The sequence below is a fragment of the Diaporthe amygdali genome (genome assembly GCF_026229845.1).
Source record: "Diaporthe amygdali strain CAA958 chromosome Unknown NODE_5_length_1802954_cov_64_987939, whole genome shotgun sequence".
Taxonomy (NCBI): domain Eukaryota; kingdom Fungi; phylum Ascomycota; class Sordariomycetes; order Diaporthales; family Diaporthaceae; genus Diaporthe; species Diaporthe amygdali.
Window position 1 is genome coordinate 1,563,312 of NW_026517025.1, and position 11,780 is coordinate 1,575,091.

The window sequence follows — 11,780 nt, forward strand, 5'->3', positions numbered from 1 at the left end:
CTTGCATTGGCTGGGGCCAAAGCCGTTTATGCAACGGACTTGACCCTGGACAACATCCCTACACTGAGAATGGAGGTAGAACAAAGCAAATCAAAGTGTCAAGTGCACGGGGAAATTCTGGATGTGACCTCAGAGGAGCAGACTGTTCACGTTCTGAAGAAAATCATCTCGACTTATGGGCGCATGGACTTCTTCTTTGCCAATGCCGGCATTGGAGGCTATAGGTTCGGAGGTACTACTGGACTTGACAGATGACTCCCATGTCTAACAGCCGCAGGTCACTTCAAGATACCAATGCATCATATTACGACAAGGTGGTCTCCGTCTTGCAAAGATCGACTTTCTTGGCTATAAGGTATGCGGGCCAAGCATTGAGCGTCACTTCGACTGACAAAACTCGACCGGGAGGCTCCATCATTGCGACAAGTTCGATTGCAGGAGTTGCCGGCGCTGTGTCAGACATCTCCTACTGTAAGTGCAGCTCTGTGGAATTTTTATTAATGGTTTATGAAGACTGACGTCGTATTAGCTACTGCAAAAGCAGCCGCCAGTGCCATGGTGAAGTATGGATCCGTTCAGCTTTCTGCCTCAAACGTGCGCGTCAATGCAGTGGCCCCAGGTTTCGTCAGAACCAGCATCACGGCCACTACGCGAAACGTCTTAGCCGGCAGTTTCGACACCTCGAAGCTCAGTAAGGAAGAGGCATTGAGCTCATTCAAATCCGATCTAGGTGATCTCATTGAGGGGTCTCAATATTATTATCAGCGTGTTGCAGAGCCAGAGGAGATTGCAAATATCGGTGTGTTCCTTGCGTCACACCTTTCGGCTTCCATCAATGGTCAGAACATTGTTGCGGACAGTGGCAAGACTGTTGCCGCCCTTGGGGAGACAGTCATCGGACCCATTTCCCCGATGGTGCCATTCTAAACATGATGACTTCGAGGTGGCATGGTGGTCATTATTCCTGCTGCAGGGCCTACCAACATGTCAAATTTGAGCAAAGACAAGCGGTTGTGTAAACGTTGAAATGCTTTTTGCTTTTTGCTCTGCGACCTCAAAGATATAGGCTATAGCTTCAGGTATTGTGCTCTCCGACGCGGTTGCCTAGATTATATATGATATTATCCAGGTTCATACTACTGTCCCAATCGACGGCTCGACCAGCTATAAATGGATCCAACAGCTCATTAGTGTCGAACCACGCCCAGTTGCCCGAGTCCGCGTGCCCGAAGTGTTCAGGAGCACAAATCGACAATCGAGGGGCAAGATGTTCCTCTGCCGTTCGGTATAGAGCTTTGCACAATTCGTACTGTTTGTGCGAATGCCTCTGACTCGAGCTAATATGGTCCAGTGTGTCAAGGACCTCCTTGAGAAGAGAAAGATCGTCACCATCCGAGGCACTAACGCAGTGTGCGAAAGTGATCACATAGGGTGTGAAAGATGTATAATAAAATATCCTGAGAAGGAATGAGCGATTGCGGCTGACAATTGAGCGGATGAGGGCTTACCATAACAAGTATGAGGACATTTGAGATCCTGAAGAGACGATTTTCGGATAGTAGGCCAGGTGAGCTTGTAATCCATGTCGAGCAGCCTCGAAACAGCGCTGCGATATCTGGGCGGCAGAGTTTGAGATGGTCTCTCCTCGATACAGCAGAGTGAGTACCGAATAATAAACAATGTGCATAGGTTCAAAGGTTCGTTCTAGCGAATCCTTGTCGAAGGTGGCGGAGCTAATGATGTGAAGCCAGTCATCATACCATTGAGTTAATTTTGCTGCTAAGTCGGACACCACGTTTTGCCTGTCTTTCGTAGTGAGCTTTCTTGCAGCTGTTGAGTAGAGCCCGTCGTAAAGACACCCTTGAAGGTGTGCCATCTTCGTACAAGCCAAAAATGCACGATCCCATCGGGCTCGTTTGGGATCTTCGGAGATGGACACCTGCCGGATGTCTGTATCGAAGTCTTGGATTGTTGATGCTTTTCCCAAGCGTAATGAGAGATTTTTGTCAGAGATGTAAATTTACCAAAATATTCGCCGGATTGCATCAGCCTCTTGGACGGGAAATTGTTCGATACATTCTTCGCGGTGGAAACCTAAAGTTATGCAGTGTCTCGCTGCAGCTGATGTCAGGTTCCACTGTAAACTTAGTTCAGCCTCATTTTGGGCGTGGATCATCTGTGAGCCGAAATATCAGTCTTGAACTCTTAAGTTTTGCCTCCTTCACCATTAAAGGAGGGAACGCACTGCCAGGTACAATGCGAACACCCGTTCGCGACTAGGCAATGCCATAACCTCATACGTCTGAACACCCTGGAGGAACTTCTTCTCGCAGAGACAGCGAGCGAATTCTAGCTCTTGCTTGTTGATCTGATGTTCTGGAGAGAGGTCGACACTCCTTGCGAAAATACTGATCGCGCCGTAGAAGAGGACGAGCTCATCCTTCGTGATGGGTTCAATCGGGAAGTAAACTCTTCTGCAGAGGTCCTCAAACTGACTGCGACCATATAAACCGTAAAAGGAGAACACCCCTGAATCTTCTACGCAAATGTTAGCATAGCTGATCAGATACAATCAAGATAGAGAATGGGACGCCACCTCTGACTAACGCCAGTAAGCTGAGAACAAGATTAGAGGGTGGTAATTGGTTGCCAGAGACTGTAGTCCCGGTGGTGGATCTTTCAGTGTGGGTGCGATCCGATCCATAAGGGCTTGCATGTTCCTTAACCATAGTACGCAAGTTTGCCAACTCGGACATCACAGATGATGATTGCGTGTCTATGTTTGTGTTTAGTTCCGTGATTTGGCTTGCAAGAAGCGTTTGGTGTCTAAAAGAGGATTCTCCTTCCACGATTGTAGTACTCTCCTTACACAGGCCAGCTGGAGGGCTTGGAGGATTCCGCTCATAAAGCGTTGATGGACTGGTGGACTGTTCATGGCCACGACGTAGGCTCTTGATTGCTTCCTCTATCACTGCCAGTCTTGCGTCTAAGAGCTGAAAGAGCCTCTCACTAGATATAGTTAATCATACTCAGAGGGCACTCTTTTAAAAAGAACAGCGGAGACTCACCTGGAATAAACGGTAGTCTCCACTGGCTGTGTAGCAGAGGCCAGCCCATTCCGGCATGTGAGTCCGGAGGCCAAGCAGTTGGAGCAAGGGAGGACACGATTGCACCGAACCTTGGTGCGTCAGGCCGAGTATCACTTGCGAATAGTACCCAGGGTGGACATACCTTGCGGCGGCGGCAATTCGGACACTAAATCGTCCACATTCCTATCAGCCTACGCAACGGACCAAGATGCAGGAGAAGAATCAAGCTTACGGCTTTCGGCAACAACCCTGTCTTGTGGTGCTCAGATGCGTCCATATTGTGCCTAAACAGGATATGCGATAGTATAGAGGATTGTGTGGAGATGGGGTACAAGGGCGAGCGATCAAGCAGGAGGCGTGGTGCGACTTATCCAGACTTCTCCGCGCACAGGCCCGCGGAACGCGCGGAGACCAACGGCGAATGGACCCCACAGACAAATTTAGTTTATGTTTACATACCGTTGGATTGCAGGTCAGTCGTCTCTATGTCTTCAGTGTCCGTGGCCATGAAACATTCAATGCTCCCTGATGCTTTCATAATGGCGGCACACTTCTCAACTTCAAGCCGGCAGATTGGCGTTCGGCGCTATAAGAAGAAGCAAGATGAAAGTCTCCGATGCTCATCACTTGCTTCGTGTCGTCTCTGCATTATCGCGACGAGTAAGTCAATTGAAGCTTTCGAAAAGAACGCTACATCAAAATGCCCACAGTAATACATGTCGCTATCGTTGGAGCAACCGGAACAATAGGCTCAAACATTGTTCCATGTCTGCTTCGCTCCAAAGACCACCTTTTTGTAAGTTCATGGGCATGAAACTTGAGCGACATCAGCTTCTCAACCCCCATGCAGGAGATTACAGCTCTGGTCCGCCCAGGCAGTTCGAAATCATCAAGCGTAGCTAAGCTGCAAGGTGTTCATCATATTGTTGCGGTTGACCTCGGCGGGCCCCAGGACGATCTCGTCTCCGCTTTGAAGGGTATTGATTGTGTAATGTGCATTCTACCGCCGCACTGCACTACGCAGCAGATTTCCTTAGCAGACGCTGCCTTGACAGCCAAGGTCAAGCGTTTCATTCCCAACATGTAGTCAACACCGTGCCCACCAAAGGGCGTAATGAGCATTCGGGAGTGGGTGAGTGAACACATTAGAACGGCGCTAAGTTGTAACATTGGCAGCCCACAGCGGTATTGCTGTTGCACGGAAGGTCTGTCGCTGATGAATGAACAGAAAGAAGATGTTGTGAACCATCTGAAAAAGATACGAATGCCATACACGATAATTGATATTGGATATTGGCATGAGATCATGATTCCTCGCATCGAATCAGAAAGGCTCAATCATCGCGCGCTATACTCGACATTTTACTTCGTGGACGATGGCTCAGCGCTTTGCGCAACTACTTACCTTCCTGACGTGGGACGATATGTTGAGCGCATTATAGCAGATCCAAGAACACTGAATCACATGGTCTTTGCGTACGGGGAAATCACGACCCAAAAAACAGCGGTAGATATGGTTGAACGCCCCAGTGGGGAGAAATGCCAGGTCCAAGTGGTGAATTCCGAGCAAGTCACAGCGGCTGTCAAAAGTGGCGAACTGGACCTGTGGTGTCAAGTCATACTCGAGTATGTCCATAGTGCTTGGTCGAGAGGAGATAATGATCCTCAGTGGGCGGGATTTCTGGGGTACTTGGACGCGAAATTGCTGTATCCGGACTTGGAGGCTCATACACTGGAGCATTCCATTAGCGATGCTCTGGCGCATCCTGAGCCGAATTCGGGCTATGGTTGTGAGGAAATGTGTGCACAGATCTCCAAGGCTCTGGACAACTGGGCCCCGTGACAAGTTTTAGTTCATGCTTGTCGGAAAGGAAAGGAAAGAAATTTCCATATATGCTTAACTTGTTAGCCTTTCTTTTCACGATTGGAATGCAGATTTTAGCAGGTTTATCATTGGCATGCTTACTTCAAGTCTTTTATTTTTATTTTTTTTTATTTTTTTAAAAAACAATACGTCAAATATCCATCTGAGTGACAGCGATGTGTGCTTATTAATTTCAAGACAAGGAAAGCTGACAGTATCAAAAGGCTCGAGCTCGGAGTGTTCATGTGAACACTGTGGTCGACCCATGCCAGGGGCATTGCATCCACAGGTTACTCCGAATTTTGCCCTCACGCAGGTCAGCAGTAGAAGTCACGACTACAAAAAGACACAGGATGTGTCCGGATAGCAAGACTATTATTACGAGCTATGAGCCTGATCTAGTATGATCGATTTCTTTAAACTGCTGGGGTTGAAAATACGGTGCTACTTGACTATGTTACTATGTCTATAGATGAATGAGGGCGTTCTGTGGTCTGATATGCTGGAGCTAGGACGTCAAGCCTGCCAAGTCACGACGCCGTGTATGGGTTCGAATACAGTAGAACCCAGTAGCTTTAAATGTCATCCTAAAACACACATTGCTGTCACTTTCTCTCAACCGTCTCTACCAAACCACCCCGCTCTCCATGTCGCCCGCAACACAGCGTCCGGCTACCTTATCACTAGAGTTATACGGGCGTGTTTCTTATTCATATCTCTCAGTCTCTGAGTAAACCTGAACCGTATAAAATCAGCAGGAGGCTTGCACTGCAGGCCAACCTGTGGGGCACCTCGCCCGTCCTGATGTCAGCTGAGGTGTAACTGAGGGGTAAGAATAAAAGTGAATATCACACCACCGACGCAGTGTTTCGCTCACTTGAGGAATCTTGGTGATGCCTTTGACTGTTCCGATATTTAACACATGTTCTTTCAGATTCTTGTTGAACAGCCGCTCTCTGCAGCGCATTTAAAATGGCCTCTCAATATGATAACATTGGTTCCAAGTACGAAGGCTTCAAGGCGCTCCCCACTTCCATAATTGAGGAGGCAAACTTCAAAGAATCGATCGAGCCATGGCTTGCTAAATTCCCCAATGCCAGCGTACTCGACCTTGCTTGTGGAACCGGATATTACTCTAAGAAATTGCTTGACTGGGGAGCTGGCTACGTGCTCGGAATTGATGCTTCGAGTGGCATGGTGGACGTCGCCAAGGAATCGATGAGGAAAGACCAAGCTTATATCGGCAAAGTCGACTTCAAGGTTGGCAACGCCCTCGCTCTGGGGGATATGGGCGGCGACGGACCATTTCAAATTGTTGTGGGTATCTGGCTGCTCAACTATGCCAGCAACTTGGAGGAGATGACAAGTATGTACCGCACCATCTCAACGAACCTTAAGGACGGCGGCGTATTCATCGTCATAACTCCCCCACCGGCAGATAATGTGGACACACTCGCCGAGAATTGGACAAAGATCACGGCTCAGTACCTGAAGGCCTTGCCAGTTTGGGTGAACTACTATGAAAAGCTCGAGTCCGGACAAGGTTGGAAGACGGAGATCAACAGTCTCACGAAGGGTATGCAATTCAGTTTCAGAAATTTCCATCTCGTGAAGAGTTTGTATGAGGAAGCGGCTCGAAGTGGTGGCCTAGAGGGGAACTTGGAATGGAAGGAAATCAACATTCCCGAACGAGTTGCGACGGCCCAGGACGAATTAAGCAAGATGTGTGTTCAAATAAGACACATGGGTGTTCTCGCTGTCGAGAAGAAAGGAGCCTGAAACGAGGGAAAATTGCCGAAGTGGAACTCCTTTTCTCTTTTAAACAGCCTTTCTTCAAATTCTGGGGGCCAGGAGAGTCGGCAGGTCGTAAGCGCACATGATACTAGTTCAGCATCGACTTGTTCCCGTAATTATCCTTTACAAAGTTGAATCATGTCCTTAAAATGGCAAATACTCAGAATCTTGTAGCGGGGATGTTATTCTTGAACATGCAACCTGAACTCCTCCATCTGTCTTCTGCCAGTGGTCATTGGCTATTTCCGTCGCGAGAATGAGAAGCTATAGTTGTGCCTGCTGCACTTCTGGACATCGGCTTCCGCCTTGCTATAAATGCCTTACGAATAACAAACTCAGTCAGAGTATCCAGAGTCTCGTCACTCTTGCCGAAAAAGATTGGAAAATTTGCAGCCTTATAAAACAACCTACCAAGTGTCAAAGCCGATACACGGATCGAACAGAGTTTCGCCAATAAGGGACACCATGTAGTATGTATTTGAGGCGAGAACGCACGTGGCATTCATCTCTCGGGCCAATATTTACTTCTAATGGCCCAAAACTTAGACAGAGCTTGAAAACCAGCAATTCGACTTGTCACTTTTCAGTCAAACATGAGGTCATGATGGTCATACGAGGCAATTGCGAAGGGTGAACGCCATACTAAATCATTAGAAGCTAAGGCTCTTTTTTAAACCAAGTCTGTCAACCGTATTCTACTTATTCCCCCCAATGAAGGCCTTCGCGATCTTAGTCAACATTCTCAAACTGTTGCCCAGCCCTCAAGAAACCCTCAAACTCATCACCCCGCAACGGAGCTGTCTCGTTGGCAAGCAGCCTGAAAGCATACTGATCACGACCAGTCGAGTCTTTTTCCAGTGAGAAGGCCCAAGTGACCTGGCTGTTGAGTCCCAGGAACACACCCGGGAGCCTATCCTCGCCAGTCTCGGCATCGTAGAGAGCATATGGCGCCAGGGGGTAGCCGGCGACGGTGTAATGGTAAAGCAGCTGAAGATTGTCGACGTCCGCGTTGAGCTTTAACGGCGAGTAGCTGAACTCCCCAGACTCAGGATCCTGGACGTAGGCGGCAAGCCCCTGAATTCCCGAGACCGCCAGCTCGGTGTACTTGAGCTGCGGCCACGCGAGTGTCTGATCGGAGACGATGGCGACGCGGCCCCATGCAGGAAGATCGGCAGGCACAGGGGCGTAGGTTGAGTGCTTGCCGTCGACGGCTGAGTTTCCTGTCGAGTCGGCGTAGATCTGGAACACGGCTTCGCATCCGTTTTGCCCGACCTGGTGCGCGCCGGTGAAGGTTTGGCACTCATTGGGCAGGTCCTTCACGACGACATCAGGGACTGCAGAGGCGAGGGCCGCCATGAGCAAGGGGAAGGCCGTGGTCTGCTTCATCTTGGCTTTGGAGTAATAAATACTAGGTATTATGTGAACTTTTATGGGGAGAAAGAATGATTCAAGAGTGTTGATGGTGATAATTTCTGTTTCGAGCCCTAGATTGGGGTGAGCCTGGCCGTATTTATATTGATCGCGAATAGGTGGTTCTTGGCAGATTTGGAATCACGACGAAATTGGCCCCCAATCGGAAGAGCCATGAAGGCATATTGGTACAGCTGCCCAGCTATAGTACGATATACTGACATATTGGTAACCTGCAAGTGTGCAGCCCTGGCAACTCGTGTAGTGTCTTGGTCCCGGAGAGTACGAGATTCTGGGATTTCCTTCCAGGTCAGCATTATGCCTATTCAGTGTTAGTTATGCGCTCTCTAGAACAGGAGTAGCCGGATTATCCAACCAAGACTACCTGCAAGCCATCCTTCGGGGCTTGTTAGGTAGCAGTGGAGAGATACAACGTTAGAGGGCTGAGTCAGAACACTGAGGTGACTCCTTACAAGCCTCAAAGACCCAGGGTAAAAATCCTCCCGCTTCACGGCTACTAGTGCAAATCCTTAATTAATATCGTAACATACTAGGCAAGCCGACCACCTCAACGAAGCCCGGTTAAATTGAGCGGGCCAGGATCATTTGCACTCCTTCGAAATTTAGACAAGCACGATGTCCTGTAAGTCATTGCCCTCAGACTGCCATTTCTGATATCCTATTTTCAGAAGACGATCAACTAGTGCCGGCCCAAGGAGACGGTAGCAATCCTCGTCGGGGTCTTTCCGCAGGACAAATGGACTGTCTGTGCCCGGGAAAATAAAAATCTCATCGCCTTGCTGGCACCAACAATCCGTGACGGCAAGCATCTTGTCGTTGTCGAGCATGCACAGAGAGTGATTCCGCACCCGCGCCAAGTCATCGCTCGTCAATCTGACATCCCTTGCAAGCTTAGCGAGGTCTTCCCTCCCTTTATAACTATAGCGTTTCTCGAGCAAGTTCATAGCGTCCTCTGACCGATCCGCGTCGAGCAAGTCACTGTAAAAGCTCACGGCTAAGTCTCGCTGATCTTTCGTATCACTCGTTCGGGTGAATTCTGAGGTGGCAGAGCGTGAGTCTCGATCTAGGTACAACATGAACTTGAACCAAGCTCGGAATGACTCGTATCTGTGGTCCTTGCCATCTGCGAGGCTCAGTTGGTAGATACCTGGATATTGTATAGATCTGAACATTTCGTATAGGGCTTCCTCGTACTTCTCGGTGCTGTAAGAAAAAGCATCGTGCACCAGCCTACACCACCTCAGGTGGACATATAGGTATTCAGGCGAGTTCAAGGGCGTTTGAATAGGCGTGTCAATGCTGGCAGTATGAGTTACCTTTCCGACGTATCTGGCGCAAAGAACGTGAAGCTTTCCTGGCGACGTTTTCGCAATCGGGATAGACTCTTCGGCTCCCTCGAGAGAAGTAGTGAACGTGCTCGAAAAGAATGGATTGCTCACTCCGCTATAAGACCAGTTGAATTGGCCTCCTCCAAAGCCTTCGCTCAATCGTCCAATACCCAACCGACTGTTGCGGACGAATCGTGGATGCTCATGGTCCCAAGCCGGTACCCAGGATGGCAACCTTTCGATTCGGACAGGGCGTGCCGCAAGCTTCAAAATACTCAGATCTCTTCGGGAGCTCACCCAAGCCCAGACCGTCTCCTGGTAGACCTCCTCAGCTGACTTGTTGTAGTCAGGTGGCGAAAGAGACAAATCGCAATAGGTTGTTAAGAGACCATAAAGACCGTAGATCTTGTCTATAGGGAGCTCGGCCTCTAACAAAAATGCTGCCTCGAGCAAGGACTTGGTCATATAGTTTTTTCTGAAGCTAAGCACCATCGGATTATAGTGCTCATGAACAAAAAGATCAGATTCGTGACGGAACAATGAGATATTATGTCGAGCGCGATGAATAAAATGGTAGCCTCCATCGGTCAAGAATCTGTAAGTCCTTATGAACTGAAGAAGTCGCAAATCAGAAATAGAAATGCTTTTCCGTCCTTGATGTATATCACATCGCCTCGCGAGAACTTGCTCCTGCATTGTCCATGCCCTTAGCCACCATGGACTTTGTATTATGGATGCAAGAGCCTGGTACGGCGGCCGAGGGGCATATGTCAGCGCATCTGACTTGACTAAATCGGTTACTCATCTTGTACATAGCAAGTTGAGAAAGCCGGTCTACTTACTCATTCTCTTTGACAAATATCTCTCCATCACGTCCAAAGCGGTAGATCCGTTACTCGCAGAAGTCCTCGCGGCCGCTACCCTCGCGATGAGCTTCAGTCTAGCAATTGTACGGGCTGTGCTTGGTTCACCAGGCCCGAGCCAGACAAGAACTTTGTGGGCCTTGCGGTATATGTCACCCATAATTCTGACTTGGCGATCTCGTTCCTGCTTGCTTGCCTCATCTTCAAGTTGGTCAATGCAGATAGCATCGATCCACAGGGTCCTGCGGTGGAACCTTCGGCGCAGATGTACCAGCGCCTGTAAGCAATTTGGGGTGACATCGAGCGTTTGTGAATCATTTACGATGACCGTATGCCCCGGTCTAGACTGACCCCAAGTGTAGGATAAGGCTTCGTAACGAATGTCATCATTGAGGCTGCAATGCTGTAGCGTACAGTGAATGGGACCCTTGAGATCACGAGAAGGCAGAAGCTGAAGAATTTGAAACGCCCCAGGGTCGGCGGGGTCCAGGGCAGAATGCTTGAATGGCGCGAACTTCATCTTGTTTTTGTCCTGCACATGTGCGCAACCTAGCCATCAAGGTACGCAAAAAGCCGTTGCAGAGAGACCAGACGCGGGAAATGTGGACAGCTTTGAGGTCCTGAGGAAATCCGACCCACTTGCTCTCTATGTGGTGTCGCCTTGAGGCTGTGCTTTGAAAGTGAGTTTAGGCAGCCTGCAGATTATCATTGCTGACTATAGACCTGAGCGGGGCACCCCGTGTCCACATACCCACTCCGAAACGACCTGCTGCCCGACAGCGCGTCTACGCGATGAACAGCAATTCACGATTGCTGATGGCGCGACGCCTTCCCAAAGCCTAAGGGAGTCGAAGAGCTATTTGAAGCGAACCAATACTAGTAAGGCAGAGTCTTTCCCCTAGACAATGTGCGAAACGCCTCACATGTGACATTGCAGAAAGCCATATCTGTCAGATCGCCGCCAAGATTCGTCTAGCATCAAGGTTTGCTGCTGTTGATATACCTGCTAGAGGAACGGAAGGATGAGGTCGGTTGATTCGTGCCCTGAGGTAGACATTGACTGAGCGCAACGCATAACATTTCAGATCAGACTCGCCATAATTCTTCTCAAGTACATATTTCAAAATTTCTTTGAGAAAGTCTCTGCGTCGCGCCTCAGGAAGTGGACTCCTTGAGTCTATGGCGTCGTATTGGTCATCATTCTATTGCAAGATTGGTCATCATCTCAAAATAGCGTGTCGAGTTGGGCTCAGCATTAAATACTGAGAACGTTATATTTCGGTACGGTACGTGACCCCCCTGTGAGAGGGGTGTTGATGAAAGCAGATGATTGATTGACACCATTTTGCTGCGTGTGTTGAGCAAGTCTCACGCACCGAAGAAGTCATCTCCTGATAGTGTCCTTAAACAT

The 11,780-nt window shown here is 49.0% G+C and overlaps 6 protein-coding genes across 6 annotated transcripts; 3 read left to right on the plus strand and 3 right to left on the minus strand.

Moving 5' to 3' along the window:
- Positions 1 to 69: 69 nt before the first annotated feature.
- On the plus strand, positions 70 to 927 carry J7T55_015648 (uncharacterized protein; the record flags this gene model as incomplete). The annotated part of the gene is made up of 3 exons (XM_053139899.1): positions 70 to 224; positions 278 to 471; positions 545 to 927. The coding sequence occupies 3 exons, from the start codon at positions 70 to 72 to the stop codon at positions 925 to 927; spliced, it is 732 nt and encodes a 243-aa protein (XP_052997367.1).
- Positions 928 to 1,075: 148 nt separating this feature from the next.
- On the minus strand, positions 1,076 to 3,627 carry J7T55_015649 (uncharacterized protein; the record flags this gene model as incomplete). Its single annotated transcript, XM_053139901.1, has 9 exons — positions 1,076 to 1,400; positions 1,509 to 1,950; positions 2,025 to 2,094; positions 2,267 to 2,538; positions 2,735 to 2,776; positions 3,069 to 3,178; positions 3,232 to 3,255; positions 3,322 to 3,373; positions 3,549 to 3,627. The coding sequence occupies 9 exons, from the start codon at positions 3,625 to 3,627 to the stop codon at positions 1,076 to 1,078; spliced, it is 1,416 nt and encodes a 471-aa protein (XP_052997368.1).
- Positions 3,628 to 3,789: 162 nt separating this feature from the next.
- On the plus strand, positions 3,790 to 4,932 carry J7T55_015650 (uncharacterized protein; the record flags this gene model as incomplete). Its single annotated transcript, XM_053139902.1, has 3 exons — positions 3,790 to 3,885; positions 3,940 to 4,149; positions 4,318 to 4,932. 3 exons carry the CDS (start codon positions 3,790 to 3,792, stop codon positions 4,930 to 4,932), a joined length of 921 nt encoding a protein of 306 aa, XP_052997369.1.
- A 993-nt stretch (positions 4,933 to 5,925) lies between these two features.
- J7T55_015651 (uncharacterized protein) lies at positions 5,926 to 6,732 on the plus strand (the record flags this gene model as incomplete). The annotated part of the gene is made up of 1 exon (XM_053139903.1): positions 5,926 to 6,732. One exon carries the CDS (start codon positions 5,926 to 5,928, stop codon positions 6,730 to 6,732), a length of 807 nt encoding a protein of 268 aa, XP_052997370.1.
- Positions 6,733 to 7,476: 744 nt separating this feature from the next.
- J7T55_015652 (uncharacterized protein) lies at positions 7,477 to 8,133 on the minus strand (the record flags this gene model as incomplete). Its single annotated transcript, XM_053139904.1, has 1 exon — positions 7,477 to 8,133. One exon carries the CDS (start codon positions 8,131 to 8,133, stop codon positions 7,477 to 7,479), a length of 657 nt encoding a protein of 218 aa, XP_052997371.1.
- A 647-nt stretch (positions 8,134 to 8,780) lies between these two features.
- J7T55_015653 (uncharacterized protein) lies at positions 8,781 to 10,889 on the minus strand (the record flags this gene model as incomplete). Its single annotated transcript, XM_053139905.1, has 2 exons — positions 8,781 to 9,934; positions 10,349 to 10,889. 2 exons carry the CDS (start codon positions 10,887 to 10,889, stop codon positions 8,781 to 8,783), a joined length of 1,695 nt encoding a protein of 564 aa, XP_052997372.1.
- Positions 10,890 to 11,780: the final 891 nt, after the last annotated feature.